Source organism: Quercus lobata, chromosome 10 (genome assembly GCF_001633185.2).
Source record: "Quercus lobata isolate SW786 chromosome 10, ValleyOak3.0 Primary Assembly, whole genome shotgun sequence".
Taxonomy (NCBI): Eukaryota; Viridiplantae; Streptophyta; class Magnoliopsida; order Fagales; family Fagaceae; genus Quercus; species Quercus lobata.
Window position 1 is genome coordinate 15,120,018 of NC_044913.1, and position 21,332 is coordinate 15,141,349.

At 34.0% G+C, this 21,332-nt stretch overlaps 1 protein-coding gene across 1 annotated transcript; it reads right to left on the reverse strand.

Moving 5' to 3' along the window:
• Window positions 1–416: 416 nt before the first annotated feature.
• On the reverse strand, window positions 417–3,040 carry LOC115965585 (protein NRT1/ PTR FAMILY 2.8). Its single transcript, XM_031084843.1, has 3 exons — window positions 2,923–3,040; window positions 2,593–2,810; window positions 417–2,044 (listed from the first exon to the last, which is right to left on the reverse strand). Exons 1-3 carry the CDS (start codon window positions 3,038–3,040, stop codon window positions 545–547), a joined length of 1,836 nt encoding a protein of 611 aa, XP_030940703.1. The 3' UTR covers window positions 417–544.
• Between the last annotated feature and the right edge of the window lie 18,292 nt (window positions 3,041–21,332).

Below are 21,332 nucleotides of genomic sequence, written 5' to 3' on the forward strand. Positions count from 1 at the left end.
ATCAAGATTACAAAGAATCACATTCCCAAGAATCTAGATGTCAGGAGTAATATGGATTCCCCCGTACCAAATGCCACATTACAGTAATCTAGATGCTAAGAGTAATGTGGATTCTCCAGTACCGAACGCCACATAAAAGTTTTCTCCTTTCCTTGTGAAGGTTTATTGAGCCAAAACTATCAAATCATTCCCAATATTACTTATATATAGGGCTTTAATATCTTTTCCTTGTCGAATTAAGAATACATTTTTTAGTGGACAAAAAAAAACCAATTGACTTTTTTAATTGGTAATATACTTTCTTCCCTGATCTAGAAAACCCAAACCAAATTAAAATATAAAAAAGTAGTAGAAGCTCAACATATGACATTAGACATTTTCTAAACTGCTTTATACGATAGGCAAGGAGTATAATATGTAGAACACAAAGAATTTGAGAAAAGAACAGAGAAAATGTTTAAATCCAACCAAAAAACACAACTGTGCAATGTTGTTCACCTAGTGAATAAAAGTCTACATGGGAATTGCGGAGTTATGTTTCGGGTTAGTGATTGTTATGCATCTCTAAGCCCTTTTCTTCTTCATTTGGTTCACACTCAGACAGAGTTCTTGGGTGGCAGGCTATCGAGTTTTCTAATTGTCTCTTCTCACAACCAGCACTGCTGCTTAAGACAAAATGGCTAGCAAAGAAATTGAAGTAAACAAAATTCAGAACTTCCAGGGCAGCAACGATGTAATAGTAGTAATCAAGCCTATTCTTGTTGAGGTCTTGACCACCCAACCATGACAATTGGTCTGTTTTTTTGGTTGCTTTATGGATGATATTGACAATAAGAGCGCCTATATAGCTCGCAATGGATAAGCTAAGAAAGAAGACAGCTCCAGCAGTAGTTCTCATGCTCTCTGGCATTTGCTTGGTAAGGAACTCCATTATAGCAACTGCAGCGAAAGCTTCTGTCATACCTGATAAAACATACTGTGGCAATAGCAATGCAAAACTTGTGGGTGAAGTGAATGAACCATGTTTCAAAGCTGAGTCACGGCGCTTCTTTTCAACAATCCCAGCGACCAACATGCACAGAATCGACATCAAAATGCCAGTGCTTATTCTTTGTTGCACGGTCAATCTTGTATCCCTTCTTGTTATTTTCCTTGCTTGAGGGATGTAAACTTGTTCATAAATGAAAATCCATATAGAAAGTGCAATCATGGATGTGAGGTTCATCCAACCTGGGGGGATCATGAAATGGGATCCAATGGTTCTGTCCATTTGCATTGCTTGAAGTATCCCAAATGTGCTCTGTTGGTCCATGGCTATAAAACAACCTATTCCTGATACCCATACTGGCAGAACTGCTACTAAGCATTTCAATTGTTCCACTTGTTGCAAGCTACAAAGTCTCCAACCACTCTTGGCAATGCCTTGATTGTCAAGTTCGCTTGGATCAGCAACCATAGCAGCCTTGTCAAGGAACATGAACCTATCAGTATGAGTAAGCATTGTTAATGTTGGTGACTCCGAACCTGTAATAGATGGATCATAAAAGGAGTGCTTAGAGGCTGGTCCAACAGTTAAACGATGTTTCCTACAGGCAGCTGTGATCACTTTGGCTATGTCTGTGAAGATGCTACCTCGAGGGTTCTTGTAAAAATAAGTGCGGCAGCCAAGCAAGAAAATAGTGATGGAAACAGCAAGGCAGGCAGTAGGAATAGCAAAGCCTAAAACCCAACTGAAATTAGTCTGAACGTAGACAACAGCAGTGAGTGCCACAACTAGAGCAATGGTGAAGGAGAAATACCACCAATTGAAGAAGCTTTCTAATTGTGACCTTCCCTTCTTTGTGTTGATGTCAAATTGATCAGCTCCAAAGGCGATGTTGCAAGGCCTAATGCCGCCTGCACCTAACGAAAGAAACGCAAGAGCTATGAAGAGAAAGGCTAGCTGCCAGCTTTTGGGATGTGGGCAGTGGGATTGATGTCGACCATCGCAGGTTGGGGGTCTTAACTGATGTATAGCTGCAGTCAGGGTCATAGTCCCCATACCCTATAAAATGCAATCATACATAGTACAAATCTTGGCGTTAATAGTTGGATTTCCATGATTATAAGTAGGTGTCTTAGAACCTTATAAAATGCATGCATTTCACAATTAATATTAAGTTTCTAATTGTTAAGGGATGATTTCACCACCTATCCAAGTTCACTAGGATAAAGATTTTTTTGGTTGGCATTAAAGATCAATTCATGTTATTAGGTTACAAAAGAGATAAGAAAGAGAAAACATGTGTGTACTAGATTATTTTTTATCATTAGACTAAAACATTAAATATTAGTTTTGGCAGAAACAATTTTATAATAAAATAATTTAATAATTGAACTAACTGAAACTTATATGATGTACAGTATTTGAGAAAGTATATACAGGAAAACAAAATGAATATTTTAGTTGCAAATTCTGTTGGCATTGATACATATATATAGACTAAGATTTTGTTTAGTGTCTCCATTGCATTTTACACCCTTCAACATCCTAATAAAAGAAACTGTGTGATTCTATACCGGTTCCAATTAGAAAAGACGAGGTCACTTTACCAGAAGAGACGCTATGGAGCCAAAGAGGAGGGTACGGAACCTGCCTAGATAAGCATCAGCAACAAAAGCACCTGCTAGTGATGTAATGTTGGAGGAACCATTCCATATGTTAACCACATTAACCACAAATATACCACTCAAGTTGTATTTTGTAGTCAAGTACACTGTTATATTGGATATCAAGCTCATCGATGCCAACTTCTCAAACGATTCATTCCCTAAAAAACATTAAAACATAATAAAATAAAATAAAATCCATTTTAAATCTCTTTAAGAAAATGCAGAAATTATAGTAGTAAATACATATGAATGCTAGATTTGGTACGTTACCAATGATGTATTTGATAGCTTTCCATCCTCCTGCTTTTCTAGTAGAAGCTTTAGGAGGAGGAGAAGGATGAGTTGGAGGGTCTTGCTGTAATGAAGTAGAATGGATCATAATTTCCATTCCAATCTCTCTCTCTCTCTCTCTCTCTCTCTCTCTCTCTGTGAGTATATATATATATTTTCTCTTCTTCTATTCTTAAGTTTTCATTTTTGGTAACGATTTTTGGCTGATTGCCCGGACTACTAGCCAAAATCTCTCAGAAATATATAATTGCGTGCATTGAAGTAACTAGTAACTGAGTAATAAATTACAAGATCTTAATCACAGAGATTCATCAAATTGCTGTGTTTCGTTTGATGGAGATTTCGGAGTGGGCTTGGTTGCACGTGTGTGATATGGTCAACATGCAAGCAACGTGGCAAAGAAAGAATAGAGCCTGCATGAGCGGAGTTTGTTTAGTTTAGTCTTAAGTCTTAACCCAAGTTTTAGAGGTATTGGTTAGGATCTCGTGAGATTTGCTGATTCAGTATGTAGAATTTGTTGTTAGCCATGGAGCCATTTGTAACAAATTAGATCCTAACTTTACGTAGCATCTCCCTCTTTCTATCATTGGGCAAGACTTCCATCTTTACTTTTCCAGTGTAAGTGAAGTGCGAACTTTAAACATTTAAAAAAAAAATAAAAAAAACTTTTTGTTTTTTTAGAAAAACATTAGAAAATCCCATTTGACCTAAAGGCAATTGGCAGCAAAAGCTTATCAAGTTTTTTTTTTTTTTTTTGGGGGGGGGGTGGGGGGTTGAGGAAAGCTTATCCAGTTGGTCAATATTAGTTGGACAAACTAGCTAGGGTTGGCTCTAAGCTTAGGCCTAAGGCTCCTGTTACAAAAAGTCTCCACCCAATTTATAAAATAAATAAAATACTCCTTTTAGAACACTAACATCGAGGAATACAAAAACAATTTATTTTATATTCTCAAACATCATTTTATTTATCTTACAATCTCATTTTACAATTCATCTAACATTTCAATTATTATTTTTACATACAACTCATTAAAATAATATAAATTATCACATCAAATAATAATATAAATATAGAGAGAGAGAGAGAAATTAAATAAAATATAAAATATAGTATTTTAGTTTACAAACTCATGAACAGTAAGTTCTAAATATAAAGACTTACTGTTTATAGATTGTAAAAAATTTTAATTATACAACCCCGAATAAAGCTCTTTTTTAGATGGTCAGTGTGTATTTTAGCACCTGTGAGGTTTTACACCCCAATACTCCTATAAAACCATCCAAAATTTTATGATAATAATTGTTTTTTTTTTTTTTTTTTAAAGGGTGGGTTCCATGCAATCATCATGAAAAAAGGGTGGGTTCCTATAGATTTTCTAAAAAATAAATCAAACATGTGAATTTCACATAAAGAGAAATATACATTTACATTTTTGGACATTCAAGTTCTCAAGCATCACATTTGAGCTGTTTTTTCTTAATATATAAATATATATATATATATATATATATTTTTAAATATTTGGCAAAATAGCATCATTTAAAACTTATTCAGGAAAATAGCTTCTCTTGGAACTCATCTTTTCAAGAGGAGAGTCTCATGTTTTAAGTCATACTCATCTAATTGAGAGACGAGGTCCTTAATTGTTTTAAGTAAAACCTTGCTTTATCATTTATGCATAGACTCCGGATCCAAAGTTTTACAATGCCGATTAAGCCATTCAACTTTTTCAATTAATCCATAGGTTGAATCTCTCAACTTCACAATTGCATTCCAAAGTGCCAATAAGTTTCCATATTTGTTGAGATCCACGTGGACCAAATTTTTAAAAAATGACCACATAAGCTTTAACCATATCAGCACGCAGTTTAAGGAACAAGAACCCAAAAGGGCTGTTCCCCAAAGTAGTTTTGTAATATAGTGCTACTATTTTGTCAAATAATTTTATTTTTTACAAAGTACCAAGCGAAATTGGCCATCCCATTTTGTCAGATATATATTAGATTCTCCATCCAAACACTACTGTAATAGAAAAGGGCACACTTGGTTTTTACTCCAACCATGGGCTTCAATGTCACTGGGGTCTGGTTTGTCAATTATGTTTCGTTCTAGCTGTAACAGTCAGAAAATTCCATTTCAGAATTGGGCCAAATCATCCCCTATTCCACTAGGCCTAAATATTGATCTATTCTTATCCATTTCATCCGATCCGTTTCGGTCCCTTCCACTAAATTCCTGCCAATATGATTGGAATGTGGACAATTCTTTTTTCTTTTTTTCCTAAATACATTTTCATTTTCATTTTTTGATTGGAAGGTTTCTGTTAGTGGCGGAGCCAGGAATTTATATTTGGAGGAGCCAAACATAAAATTAGACAATTAATTATTTTTATGTATATATTAATTATATCCATATTAACAGTAATGTACATACAATTTAATAATCAAAATCCAAAAGTGTATTATTTCTGAATTACCATCTCCTAAACTTGTCCATAAACCTAGATTTTTTAAATTAAAGGCGAAAAACACATTTTAGTCCCTATATTTTCAGGCGATTGCCATTTTAGTTCTTAAATTTTATTTTTACCGCTTTTAGTCCCTATCATAAAAACGCTTCCCGTTTTGGTCCCTGCTGTTACTCATTTAACAGAAATATCTTACGTAGCAAATGGTCCAACAGTAAATGCTGACATGTCTATTAAAATAATATTAAAAAAAATCACGTCAGATAAAAATAATATTAAAAAATGCCACATCTGCAATTTAATTTTTGAAAAAAGCCAAATCAGATAAAAATAATATAAAAATTTCTAACCTAATTATTTTAAAAAAAAAAGAAAAGAAATTAGTTAAATTAAATTTTTTTTCCTTTTTTTTGGAAGAACATGAAGAACATTCCAGGAGATGTTTCCCATTCCTCTTTCTCTACTAATAGTTCTCCATCTCTCCCTCTATATCTCTCTTCTACGTTTCCCATTCCTCTTTTTTTATTCACAGCATGTTTCGCTCATCTATCTCTTCTCATCTGACTAAGTTTTGGTTGGATCGAATCGGTGGTTGCTGGGTTTTAGTGGTGGCGTTTCGGTGGTGGGTTTCGGTTGTGGAGTTGAATCGGTGACTGGCTTTGGTGGTGGGTTTTTTTTGTGTTTGTTGGGTTTTAGTGGTGGCATTTCGGTGGTGGGTTTCGGTTGTGGAGTTGAATCGGTGGCCGGCTTTGGTGGTCGGTTTTTTTCTGTGTTTTTTGGGTTTTAGTGGTGGCATTTTGGTGGTGGGTTTCGGTTGTGGAGTTGAATCGGTGGCCGGCTTTGGTGATGGGTTTTTTTGGGTGTTTGCTGGGTTTTAGTGGTGGCATTTCGATGGTGGGTTTCGGTTGTGGAGTTGAATCAGTGGCCGGCTTTGGTGGTGGGTTTTTTTGTGTTTTCTGGGTTAGTGGTGGCATTTTGGTGGTGGGTTTCGGTTGTGGAGTTGAATCGGTGGCCGGCTTTGGTGATGGGTTTTTTTGGGTGTTTGCTGGGTTTTAGTGGTGGCATTTCGATGGTGGGTTTCGGTTGTGGAGTTGAATCAGTGGCCAGCTTTGGTGGTGGGTTTCTTTCTGTATTTTCTGGGTTTTAGTGGTGGCATTTCGGTGGTGGGTTTCAGTTGTGGAGTTGAATCGGTGGCCGGCTTTGGTGGTGGGTTTTTTTGGGTGTTTGTTGGATCCATTTGGTGGTGGGTTTCGGTGCTTGCTGGGTCTGTTTGGTGGCTGGGTTTTGTGATGGTCTTTTTGGTAGTTGGGTTTCGTTGGTTGCTGGGTTTTGGTGGTGGCTGGGTTCTGTTCGATGTGATGGTGGTCGTGCCGGGTTTCGTTACGCTTTCTCTAAGATCTTACTCAGGCTTCGCTGGGTTTGGTTGTGCATGGAGGCCGAAAATCTAGGTTTGAGTTTTGTGTTTTTTGTGTTTGGTTTCAAAGCATAAGAAAATCTTGTTGAATGTTTGTGTTTTGTAAATTTTTATGGGCATATCTTTTTATTTTGTAAATTTGAGTGATTTTATGGTTTTGATTGCTAAGAAAATGCAAGAAAAGAAAAGTAAATTTTTAATTCTTAATTTTCTGGCAAGCTTAGTTGGGGAAGAAAAATGAAGAACACGTTCTTCATGTTCTTCCAAAAAAATGGAAAAAAATTTAATTTAACTAATTTCTTTTCTTCTTTTTTAAAATAATTAGGTTAGAAATTTTTATATTATTTTTATATGATGTGGTTTTTTTCAAAAATTAAATTACTGACGTGACATTTTTTAATATTATTTTAATAGACACGTCAACATTTATTGTTGGACCGTTTGCCACGTAGGATATTTCTGTTAAATGAGTAACGACAGGGACCAAAACGGTAAGCGCTTTTATGATAGGGACTAAAAGCGGTAAAAATAAAATTTAGGGACTAAAATGGGAATCGCCTGAAAATGTAGGGACTAAAATGTGCTTTTCGCCTAAATTAAATTATCACCCATTAAATATAATGACTAAAATTTTAAAAAATACTAATAATTTAAAGATTTTTAAATAAAAGACAAACAATCATTCAAATTTCAATATATAAAAAAATAGCTATAACTACAACCAAATACATGTTATATTATTTTATATATAAATTAAATGATAAAAATAATATATTTTAATCATATACATTTATGATGTTATGATACATTGATTATTTTAATATTTTAAGAACAAATAAAAATATGAGAAAGTGAGAGTAGCCTACACAACTACACACCTGCTTTTGCAGGAAGTATTTTAACCACACACATGGTTATGCAGTGGAGGAAAATAATTTAAGTGCTACCTCTATAATATTTTTACAACAATTTCACAATAAATCCTAAGTGGTAAGTTGTTATTAGTTCTAATTTTAATCCACAACTTAAATAACTTTTTTGCGCACATGTAACAGCGAATAATAACTTGCCACTTAAGATTTATTGTAAAAATATTGTGAATATAACATTTCTTTATTAAAATAACTCTAATATATATATATATATATATACACTAATTTTTTCAAATATTTGGGGGGGCCAAGGCCCCCTTGGGTCCCAATGTGGCTCCGCCACTGGTTTTTGTAAGGTTGAATTTAATCAACATTTTTTGCTTTTTGTAGGGGGTTGGTTTTGAGCGCTCTTCTTATTGGACGAAAGGTCTCAAGCCTAACTGACCCAATACAATGAATTTTTAGAGAGTGGGCCTAAGAACTAAGTGTTAGTCTAAACCACAATCACTATACATGGTTGGGTGTGGGCGGACCAATGAGTAAATGGGTTCAAGTCTGAAATATTATCCCCTGGGGTTTCGTCAGAGGAGCTTGATATTCTTCTTCTTCTACTTTCAGTACTAGGTTCCCGTGGTTCTTCAAGACCATGCAGACTGCTGCAGTTCTCTCCTTTTTCTCTTTTCCTGTTCCTTTTTCGCGATTCCCCATCCTTGGGGGGTCTCTCCCATTATATATTTCTTTTCGGTCGATCTTGACCCTCCATCTGTTGATTGTGCAGGCCATCACTCGAGTGCTCGTCCCATTAGTCACCTTCCCAAACCCTCTATGAGTTGCAGCAACCAAGGCCATACTGTTCAAGGGTCTTTTCATCATTAATGTGGCTAGGACGTCAGTTGGGCACATTAAATGCGAAGGTGATAGCTTTTTCTTGAACTGCTCCTACACCATACCCCCGTGTGCATCCTACTGTACTCGTCCTTTCTTCGAGGAACATTCTGAGAGGCTGCCTTTGATGGCGTGCCTTCTTTCCTACTGGAGTCTGGAATGCCGAGAACAGAATCGTCCTCGGCAACATCTCTAGGCCATTTGGATTTTCATCGTATGTCCTCGGACATTTCTCTCCTCGGCGCGAGCCTTGGCCTAGCACAAAGTGGGCCGGGGTCGCCAAGTTCTCTGGCCCCACACTTGTAATTCAGCATTTACTATTTTAGCTTATTTTCATATTCCGTACATACATTATTTGATAATAAGCTTGAATTGGTAATTTGTGATTTGAGTCTAAACATTCAAGGTGTTTTACACACTAATTGAACATTCAGTTTCTTTTAATTTTTAATTTTTTTTTCATTTACTTTTCTCACATATGATATGCTTTTTTTTTCTTCATTAAGAATGTGGTTTTTAATTTACTTTATCATATTTGACATGTTACATAATGATGATATTAAGAATGTACTTATTTGATTTTGAATTGATAATTGATATGATAGATGAAGAATTAGGTCTATTTATTTTGTTTAATATTATATTTAAATTAGTGGTAATCTCAAAACGATATGTAGTACGGAATAGTCTTATATTGAAATATTTTGTTGGAATGGACAAATCGAAACAAACACTATAACGGAATTGACAATATTGGGCTGCAGTAGGCTCCAATAGTTTAAGCCCAAAACCATAACATAGAATCTGAAAAAATAAAATAAAAAATAAAAAATAAACCATGGCATAGAAAATTATTTGGATGCTACCTAGTTAATGTCTTCCACTTATATATAAGCAAACACGACAAAAATGGCTGGAGAATTTTCTCTAAGGAAATGACCAAATGGCGTGGGTTCAATTAAGTATATCCTTAAGAATGATTTTTCTTAGCCAAAAAAGAAATAATGGGTGGATATTCCATTAAATAAATATATTGTTAATAACGGTTAACTATGTCGTTGTCAAAAACCTTATAACCCAACTAGAATTTTCTGGCATTTCAAATAAAGACATTGGATTCAAAAACCTCCCTCTCATTGTAACTATTGAATCATAAAAAAGGTATATTGTTAAGAATGATTAAGTATTTCTTAGCCAAATAGGTTCAATCAAGTGTAGTTAAGAATGCTTAAACATAGGAAAATGTTTAGCTCCAACTCCACTATGTACTTTCTTCTAAAAAAAAAACTCAATTATGTGCTGATTAAAGAAACCATTCATGTATAGTTTTTGATGGTGTAATGAAAATCCCCAAGTCTTGTCTCGTCCATATAAGTCGTCCAAAGAAAAGAGAGGAAGAAGGAACATCCTCGCCCAGTTCAACCTCGTCCGTCCGTCCTTAAAGGACGGACGAGGTTGTTGCGCCATGAGCATGTTGAGCCTTAGACGAGCAAATTTCCTCCAGGTGTGAGACAAATCGGACCATTACAAGTCAAGTCCAACCGTTGTGGAATGCAAATCCAAATAATGTAACTTCCATGGCAATTATGGAAGTTACCTCCGAATCTTTTGGACTCCTCAACAATAGGAACGGTTACCAAACAAGTAACCGCTCCCCGCATGCTATATAAATGCTCGCCAACAAGAGAGTAAGGGATTCTGATACTTCCAATATACTAAGAATTACAAAAAGACTAACTTTACCATCGGAGGATTATTGGCCGGCTTCCATTGGTATCCTCTAATTTTTCTGTTTGTTTTCTCAAGACTCAGTCATAAAATCATCAACGCCCGAGACTTTCAGCCCACTGATATCACAAGATTCATCAGTTGGCACCGTCTGTGGGAAAGAAAATAATTTTTTGCGTTTGAACTTCATCGTTGAATTCTGCGATTTCTTTCTCCGACAAAGGGCTGAAATGGTCCGGACAAGGTCAAAGGCTACTAGCCCAGGCCCTCAAGAGAGCAGGGGCGACCGTCAATCGGTGCCTACCATGCAACCATCTTCTATCCAACACGTGCAATCCATGGCCGCCGCTATGGTGGAGTTAACCCTCCAGAACCAGGAATTGGTCAGAGAACTTAATTTAAGGAGGCAGCGTCACGATGGGAACACTGAAGGACAGACTCAAAGTCAAGATGGAAGGAATGTTGAATTTGAAAGACAGTTAAGGGTATCGCTTCACGGAGGGTGCCTCATTTGGAAAGGGAAATGGACCAAATGAGAAGAACTATGGATGAGATGAAGGAGAGTATGAAGAGGACGAACCCTGAGGATCCCATGTGCTTTAATCCAAACAGATGGAATGTGAACCAATATATGCCTAACATGATTAGATATAAAAGATAATTCCTTTAGCTTATCATTTTTTTTTCACTCTCAGTAACCACCAAGGCCTAAAGCATTCCAAGCTTTTGGAAGCGGATTAAGAATCTGTGCAGGAAACATGCTCGCAAGGACACAACTTGCACTTTTTCTCCATCATTTGTCTATTGGCTATAAGTAAGGACCAAGGAAAACCAATCCCTATGATTGGTGTATATAGGTCCATTGGGCTCTAAGCCCACTTTTATTGCACTTCACACGGACTTGCATGGTACTCATATGTCTTATATATATAAAACTTTGTGTTACATAGCTTACATCATGAAATACAATATAATTATTCTATATTTCTAACACGTGTCATTGAAGACATCGCTAAACATATATTTAAATGATATCTCAGGTGGGAATTTATGTATATTTTAATTAAATTTATCCATATAGAATAATTCAATCTGAATGCAGAGATGGTTTATCTTCCACATCCAAAACCAGTTGACAAGGCTGAGGTTATGTTCAGCAAAATTTAGGAAACCCTTATTGGTTCCTGTTTTATAGTTTTGAATCTTTTGATTGAATAAATGTCAAAATGAACATGGTAAGAATTGTTGCTAACTTTATAGTTGCTTGGGTTTGAAATTTTCTGTTCTTTCTACTTCATCTTCATGGGATGATAATGAAGATTCTTGTCCCATTGGTTTAGAGAAATTTATGATTCTCCCAATTTCACTCCACGAATTGGAGAGAATCCATTTTATAGTTTAAATTTTAATTTTCGTTTAATAGTGTATAGAGTACAACGTCATTTAAAATTTAAATGATATGACACTCTATACACTTTTTAATTTATAATATGAAAGCTTTGCCAAAAAACAGGCGTAATTACTACCGCTACAAACATGTTTATTGCCTCAATGGGAAGGCAAGGTGATTTCTAGAGTTACGTACAACATGAGTTGTATAAGTACAGCAAGAGTTACATACAACATGAGTTGAATAATGTTACGACATATGTGAACCATGTTAGGAACATATGTTAATGTAGAATTGGCTAATCCTTTGACAAAATGCACTTTACTTGTAATTGGGTAGATCTAGGATGAGTTTAATACTTCAAGGAACAAAATTTCAAGTCCAAGTGTTAAAACCATGCAAATCTGTCCAGGAATCAAGAGAAGAAGTGCTGGATTTTAAAACTCAACAACTAGCTCAATAGATAGCATCTATCGAGGATTAAAAGGCAGTTTTTGCCTGATACTCAACAGCTGCTCAATAGATACTCTATCTATCGAGATTTAAGAAAATCAAATTTTCAGATTTAATTTCACACAAATCCGTATATACATGCTTAGGCTTTCTTTTCTCACAACTCTAAACATATATAAGGATTATTTTAAGAGCTGTCACAGCTAATGCAAGTGAGTGCAACTTGATGCAAAAGTTGTTCACAGGCATATTGTGATCGGAGATAATTTGCCCTAATTCATTTTTCTCTTCAAGAAGTTGCTGCATTTGTATGCCGTAGGGTTTTGTAACCAAGGAATTTCGTGATATTCATCGTGTTGATGAACTGAAGAACTCTGCAGCTAATATCCTTCTCAAGTTGGTGGTTAGTCACATAATTGGATCCGTGCATCAATTAGTTAGTCACGTACTGGAAGTCGTGCATTAAAAGGAGAGATTGTCACTACAGAACAAGTCCAATTAGATATTAGGGTAAGGGTTCAACTGTAAATTGGTATAAGGTACTGAGATTCATTTACTTGTAACCGCTTGTTGTGATAATAGTGGATTCTCGGGAGTGGTGACCTTGAAATCACCTGGTGGGGTTTTTGCCTTGGAGTTTGTAAACAAATCACTGTGTCAATGAGATGCCAAAAAGTTATATTTTTACACCATAAAAACCTACTTTATTTATTTTACAATCTCATTTTACAACTTACCTAATATCTTAGTTTCTATTTTTACATACAACTTATTAAAATAGTATAAACTACAACAGTAAATAACATAAACAATTCTCTCTCTCTCTCTCTCTCTCTCTCTCTCTCTCTCTCTCTCTCTCTCTCTCTCTCTCTTCTCTCTCTCTCTCTCTCTCTCTCTCTCTCTCTCTCTCTCGTAAAGGCACACAACCACCTTCCACCAAAACTCAGTCATAAATACCAATTCTTCACCACCAAAATTAGCCCAAAAAAAAAAATTTCCACCACCACCATAATCAAAACCCATCCCAAAATCAAACCCCGTAGCAAGAGGGAGGAGAAAAAAAAAAAACACACAATCACAGTAACCACCATCCCCACAAGTCACAGCCCACCACCACTATTAATAGCCACCAAAATCACAAAGAGCGAGAGAAAGAGACGAGACAGAGAGAGAAGTCAGCAACCATTGCTACCAAATCCACCACCGAAACCCCCCACCAAACCAACCATCACCCCACCACCACACACTGCCGCAGCCACCAAAAAAAAAAAAAAAAACCCCAACAACCCCACAGTCCCCACCACCACCTCCAACATACACAAAAACCCACAAAACCCATTTAACCCACACCACTGTCAACACAACTAAAACCAGCACCATCAACCCATTACCAACCAATCACCAAAACTCATTTTCAAAAAAAAAAAAAAAACCCACCGATGAGCAAACCCACAACCACCACCAATCTATCCACTTCACAGACCCACCTCACACTTAACCACTGCCAATCTATACTTGTTTGAGAGAGAGAGAGAGAGAGAGAGAGAGAGAGAGAGAGAGAGAGAGAGAGAGAGAGAGAGAGAGAGAGAGAGAGAGAGAGAGAGAGAGAGAGAGAGAGAGAGAGAGAGAGAGAGAGAGAGAGAGAGAGAGAGAGAGAGAGAATGTATTTTTAAAAAAAATTATTTGGAGAGAGAGGGAGAATAAAATATTATTTTCGATTTTACATCCATAAATATAGCAGGTTCTATATTGGGAAAAATGCCAAGATACCCCTTGAACTTTCAACTAGTGGCCCATACACCTTCTGAACTTTTATTTTAGCCAATTTACTCCTTGAACTTTGTAAACTTGCCAAATTGATCCATCCGTTAATTTCACCGTTTAAATCACTAACGTCCAACAAATTGAAGAAGTGAGAAAAACCACCACCAACCTTATCCTCCATTCTCACTATCAAAGACCCACTCACAGCCTCCACAACCAGAAAACTACCCTTCATTAACACCCAAAACAAAAACCCAGAGAAACAACTAGAAGTTCTCAACAAATATAGGAAAGAAATCTCAAGAAGGAAACTCACTATCAACCTCCTATAAGCAAAAACCAAAACACAAAAAATTCCCTTCCTCCTCACCAAAGATATACCCAAACAAAAATACAACCAAAAACATCGGTTTCAGCAAAGAGGGTAGTGATGACGTTGGCTTGAATTTATGGGAGGAAGAGGGTGGTTTCAACGATGCAGCCACTCTTTCCTCTCAATTTCTCCAACAATGTTATTGCTTATGAATGACAAAAAATTGTGTGACGTGAAGGCTTTAAGCAAATTAAATAAAACAAGAAAAAAAAAATCCCAAAAGTTCATAATCGGATGTTCACCTCATAGGTACTCACGTGAATGAGCTTTCAAATCTCACATTTATTTAGTTTTATCTCCATTCTCATCACTTATCAGACATAAAAAACAAGCTCTTCTCTAGTTCTCCTCTAATCTCTGTTCTTATCGTCATCCCCTCTTCTTCTTCTTCGTCTTCTTCTTTATTTTATTTTTTTCCTCACCAAGCTCGGCATCCGTATCTGCCGAATCTTGAATTTCGGCCGGAATGAAATCGTATAAGTGACGTTAGTGATTTAAATGGAAAACTTAACAGATGTAAAAACCCCCCGAATGCTAATGCTAAGACCATTAGCATCTAAGGATGTGAAAAAAAAAAAAATAATAAATAAAACTCTAGTTTACATCCTCAAACACTATTTTATTTATTTTACCATCTCGTTTTACAACTCACCCACCATTTCAGTTTTTATTTTTATATTCAACTCATTAAAATAATATGAACCATCCTATCAAATAATAATATAAATATATATATATAGAGAGAGAGAGAGAGAGAATTGAATAAAATATATTATTTTAGTTTACAAACTCATGAATAGTAAGTTCTAAATATAAGAACTTACTATTCACAAGTTCTAAAAAAATTTAGATATACATTTTCAGATGGAGCTCTTTTTTAGATGATTAGTGGCTATTTTAGCAATTTGGTGGGTTTTGCTAATGATCTAAGCACTCTTCAGGATATTCTATGAAAATTTGAGCAAAAGGAAAGATTGTTGTGAGGTATCTTGTATATTTGTCCTCTCAAAAGACTAATGGGCCTTAGTTATATGCTTGGAGGAGGTTTGTTGGGCCTATATAGGCCTGGGAGTGATTTTTTATTTCAGAGTATCTCCAACAGGTTAAGAAATAAAGGGCAGGGGTAATAATAATAATAATAATTTATTAATGGTTAATGATAAATTCATAAAAATAATAATCAAAATTCATTAAAATGAATAATAATAATATTATTAATAATCCACAAAAGGTAAAAATCTACAATTTTTTTAGGGAAAAATTAATCAATGAATTCATTCCAAATTACATAGATTTTGATAAATTTCAGCAAAGATTTGATAAATTTCAAATTATATAGTTTGAAAATATAGTTATTGTGAATGAATAAAAAAGACTAAAGAAATAATAAAGAAATGATGAAGAAATAATATTTAAATAGTATAGAGAAATGATAGAGAAATATTCTCTAAAAATACAGTTCTAGTTTTAAATAAGATATCGATTTATTTGTTTTGTGCAAAATCCTAAAAAACGTTTCCTTAAAAAAAAAATCTTAAAAAATGTGGATTTGAAAATAATGTGTTCTTTATAATAAGCTAAGTTGAGAGGTTGAGTTTTGTACTCCATATTAAATATGTTGGATTTTATCTACTTCTCTTTTATGGATACCTCATTATCAAACCATCTAAATTCTTATATATTCCTAGGTGTACCTGTATTATTTGTCTTTATTGGCTTTCTAATTCAAATCAATGAGAGATTGCATTATAGTTGAAGAAAAGAACTTGAAGGTGAACCTCATTACTCTTCGCCTTTAATGATTCTGAATCATGAAGGCACAACATTTTAAAACATACTTTGGGGGGGATAATTTGCATCATGTAATATTCTTTGATGCAAAAAATTTTGCATGAGGATCTTTTTATCTGTTGGATTTCGAAGTTAATGGTGACAAATTTCCTCAGCACAAATGATCAAAAGGAGATTAACACCATAGGCACTATCATTTTGTTAATTAACATGGGTCCAAGATATGCCATCTCTTTGTAATAATTATAATGTACTAACTAGGATCCAATTTTTGAATCAAACAAACGAACAGTATTATGTCTTTGTTTATGTTCAGGGAAACAATTGGCGGTTGGGAATTGCCAAAAACTTTCAAAAACAACCGCAATATTGTTTGAAATGTAGCATAATTGCGAAAAAAATCAATAACTGTCGCAGTGAATTGAATGCAAAGGATTTGGTGGGGGATGCGTATTGAAATTGCCTTCCGAATTTGAAAGGTGTGGGACAATGTATGACCCATGCCATATGTTAAGTGCAGCCTAATTCTGAACAAATAAAATAAAAAATTGCTTCTAATAAAGTTCTACTAATTAATTGAAGGAGGAAGAAAAGGGTGAGAAATTGAGAGGTTAACGACAATAAAGTTTCCGATATTTAAATCAACACTAATGAAAGCCCAATTGTTGTTTTTAAAATGATTTGCGGGCCTAACCGATTGCGGATGGGGTATTGACATTTGGTACACTAACATCCTAATGGACGAAACAATGTTTGTTTAGGATTTGCTTATTTTACTGAAATTGAAATTTTTTTATTGAAAATATTGTAAATAAAGATAAAAGTTAGCTGAAATAGCACAGTGAGACACATGAATAATATCAAAAAGTGCAGTGGGGCTCATAAATAGTAGAAAAATAAGCTGAATAGTAAAATAAGCTGAATAGTAAAATAAACTAACCTTTTAATTTAGAGCCAAACGCAAAGGATAGTAGCAAAAATATTTCAGATGCACATAGTATTATATTCATAATGTGTGAATCCTATAGATGGATGGAAACTATATGTTGTAATTTCCTCAGTGTACGAGATTATAGGTTTAAACTCTATAGGTAAAATTACATCTAATTTGTATTTTCTAACCATCTTAAATACTTAACATTATAGGGTCTTTAGTTTGAAATTGAAACCATATGCTTAAAATGTAATTTACTCTAAAATAATTTATTGGGGTAGTATTTTTAAGGCCAAAATATATTGTTGGTCCTCAAACTTTAACCTATGAGCGATTTTAATTCCTAGCGTATAAAGTGATTGTGGGAGTTCAAGTAATAGCCTAGTTTTAATAACATCTTTTGTAGTGCTCCATGCCTATGGTTTGAATCCCACCTCTCCCCTCCCTCGTTATCTACCTATACAAAAAATTAAATGCTCTTTTTTTTATCCATAACAAACTTAAAAATGGTCGATTTTATTCCCCAACAACCTTAAAGTAATCGTTTTTGGTCCATATTCCAATGTGCATCTAATGGCGTGATGACGCATAATTTTTATTTAGTTTTTGATGAACTGCAAATCTTTATTCCGAAAAGAGGGGGAACTACACAACAGTTTGGTAAAGCCATTTTAGCAACTTAAATGACATAATTTTTAGTTCGGTCACATCATTTAAGGATAAACTTTTGTGACTAAAATCACTATGATGAAACTTTAAGGCCCAACAATTAATTTAAGTCTATTCTAAACTAATTGAAACTTTAATAATAAAGTTTATTATGATAATAATTTTTAGGCCAAAATCCAAATTATACCCCTTAGGTTTGGGTGAATTTTCATTATTTTCCATAAAATTTAATTTTTGTCACTTAGTTCTTCAACCTTAATATTTTTCAAATTGGACATTCCGTGTATAAAACCACTGTTAATTCCTGTAAAATAAAAATGTATCATATATGTGAATAGAGTTAGTTTTATAACCAACAATAAATAGAAGGACCAACTTGATAGGAATGTTAATTTTTAAGGACTAAAATGACAAAAAATAAACTTTAACAATTGCTATGATTTAGAGTGCGTTTGGATTGGGCGTTTTTTGCCCAATCCACGTTTGCGTTTTTCAGTTTTTTTTTTTTTTTTTTTTTTTTTTTTTTTTTTTTTTTTTTTTTTTTCCCACAAGCGGCTACTGTTCATGCACTGTTCAATGAATAGTAGCCGCAAACTTTGACTTTTCAAATTTTTTTGGACCAATCACAGCACATCGTGTACTGTTCACGGACCCACAAATTTCACTTTTCAGCAACTTTTTCATTAAAAATGGGTCTCACGATACTATTCACACATTTAAAAATTATTTCGCTACAGTGTTTTTCAGTTTTCAGTTTCAGTTTTCAGTTTTCAGCTGTATCCAAACGGACCCTTAGTTGGTAGTAATTGTTGTCAATGTAATATAAAAGAGATGCAATTATTTAAAAACAAGTCATGGTTGAAGGACTTGAAGCCACTTAAAAAAAATAAATAAATAAAAAAAAGTGAAAATTGGGTAATCTCACCCGTGGCTTGCTCGAATGAGACACTAGGGTTGCCTATCTTGCGTATTTGAATGAGTCATTAAGCACCTATAATCTTGGTTAACCCTCAAGCAAGGCTCACTCAGTCACTCATGTGAGAGTTCAAAGTTTTATTTTCCAAGTATGTTTTAGATTTCATAAAAAAAAAAAAAAGAGAGAGTATGTTTTAGATTAGTTTTCCGTAGCCTTTTCTAATCCTATCTATATATAATTAATGCTACGATTTTTATGGGTAGAGAGGCAACCTTATCACATAAAATCATTAGAGCCTTTCCTCTGTTTCAAATCCATAACCTCGTTCCTCCTAATTCTTGATTTTGTACCTTTTTGTCCTATTGTTGATCAAGAACTTTGGTAAAACTATATATTGTTTAAAACCATATATCTTATAGTTTTATATCAATACATGTAGCGTGATCTCAGAAGTTCCGGATTATAGTGAATGCATCGTTCATGAAGTTTTCCATATAGAAGGAGTTCAGTGGTTCTGGAGTTGCTAGGGAGAGTGGAGACATCTAGGGGTGTTCATGCCCCAATTCAGACTGATAGAGCTGACCGAGCCATTTAAACTCTAAATTAACTATAATAATACGTACATATTTTGAGCCACTTGACACAAAACCAATGGGTACAGAGTGTGTAAGTAAGTACATTAAAAAACAAAATTACAATAAATCATTAAAATAATCACAATAAATATTAAATATTATTTTGAATTTCTTGAATTTATTTTCGTAATAGAATTTTAAAATTATTATAAGTTAGATAATAGAGTTTTATTTAATTAAACTATCATAAAAATTAACAAGATAATGAAATTTTAGTTGGAGTAGGAAATTTTAATTTCTTGAAATTTGAACAATATAATTTTAACTTTGGTGGGTTAAAATGAATTGATCCATTGCAAATTAATTAATTACCCAAGTTAATTAATTAGTCAAATTACAAGTAATAGTGTGGCAGTACAAACAAATCACCAACTAAACTAAATGCAGCAGAAAATAAATTTGACACGGTAATTTGTTTACGAATGGAGAAAACCTCCGAGGCAAAATCCTATTGGGTGAATTTAAGGTCATCACTCCCGATAATCTACTATTATCAATCACAAGCAGTTACAAGTATAAGAAATCTTACCAAACCCTTTGATCTATCCCAAAATATCTATCCCAATTGGACTTATATTGTAGCGGCAATCTCTCCGTTCAATGCATGAATCTCAATACGTGACTAACCAATGATGCACGGATCCTATCACGTGACTAACTTCACCAACTTGAAGAAGATTGTTGGTTGCAAAGTTCTTCAGTTCATTAACAATGAATATCAGAAAGTTCATTGGTCACAAAACTCTTAACGTAAAAACGCAGTAGCTTCTATAGAGAGAATGATGAACTAGAGCAATTTTTGCCTCCAATCACACAATGCATGTATTCTATTTGCATTACTATGTAACGACCCTTAAAATAATCTTTATATATATCTAGGGTTGTGAGAAAAAAAACTTTACATAAATACATAGGAATATGTGTGTAATTAGATCTGAAAAGGTCTGATTTTGTAATTCTTGACAGATATAACTTATGTCGAGTTTCTGTTGAACTTCAACATTAAATCTCGATAGAAGTCTTTCAGTCGGGATTGCTGTTGAGTTTTAAAGAACAGTACTTCCTTCACTTGTTTCTTGGTCAGACTTGCATGAGTTCAATACTTAACTTGAACACTGTTTCTTGAAGCACTAATCCTGTCTTAGATCTACCTCATTACAAGTAAAGTGTGTTTTGTCAAAAGATTAATCAATTACATAAATATGTCTTAACAAACTTAATCAAACTCTCTTAACAAAATAATAAAATAAAATAATTTAATAATTAATGACAAAAGCCACATATAAGAGAGAGAAGATACCTATTTTTCATATCACAACTTATAAGACCCAGCGTTTATATATATAATTTCTAATTTGATAGCTACATGCCATTAAATTCTGTTTTTTTTTTTTTTTTTTACTACTCACAAATAATTTTCTTGGTCAGACTTGCATGAGTTCAATACTTAACTTGAACACTGTTTCTTGAAGCACTAATCCTGTCTTAGATCTACCTCATTACAAGTAAAGTGTGTTTTGTCAAAAGATTAATCAATTACATAAATATGTCTTAACAAACTTAATCAAACTCTCTTAACAAAATAATAAAATAAAATAATTTAATAATTAATGACAAAAGCCACATATAAGAGAGAGAAGATACCTATTTTTCATATCACAACTTATAAGACCCAGCGTTTATATATATAATTTCTAATTTGATAGCTACATGCCATTAAATTCTGTTTTTTTTTTTTTTTTTAACTACTCACAAATAATTTTCTTAGTCCTTTTTACTTATGCCACCATTTATTTATTATATTCTAATTATAATCTACCACTTGAAAATTATCTTTTCTCATAACTATCATATTTGGTTGATTATAAGTAATCAAAAAAAAGTAGTGGGTTTTTTGTGAGAGGAACAAAAAATGAAAGATAAATTTTATTAACATACTCTATGGTTTGTGCTAATACCAGTTATGTTTAAAACTTTCCAAAATTGACCAACTTGGTCCCCAAAGCCCACTTAGGGACTAAGTTTTTGTTTGACTCCAATTTATAAACTCAGCTTTTATATGTAACATTTCAAAATATCAATTTTCTCTTTTTTTTT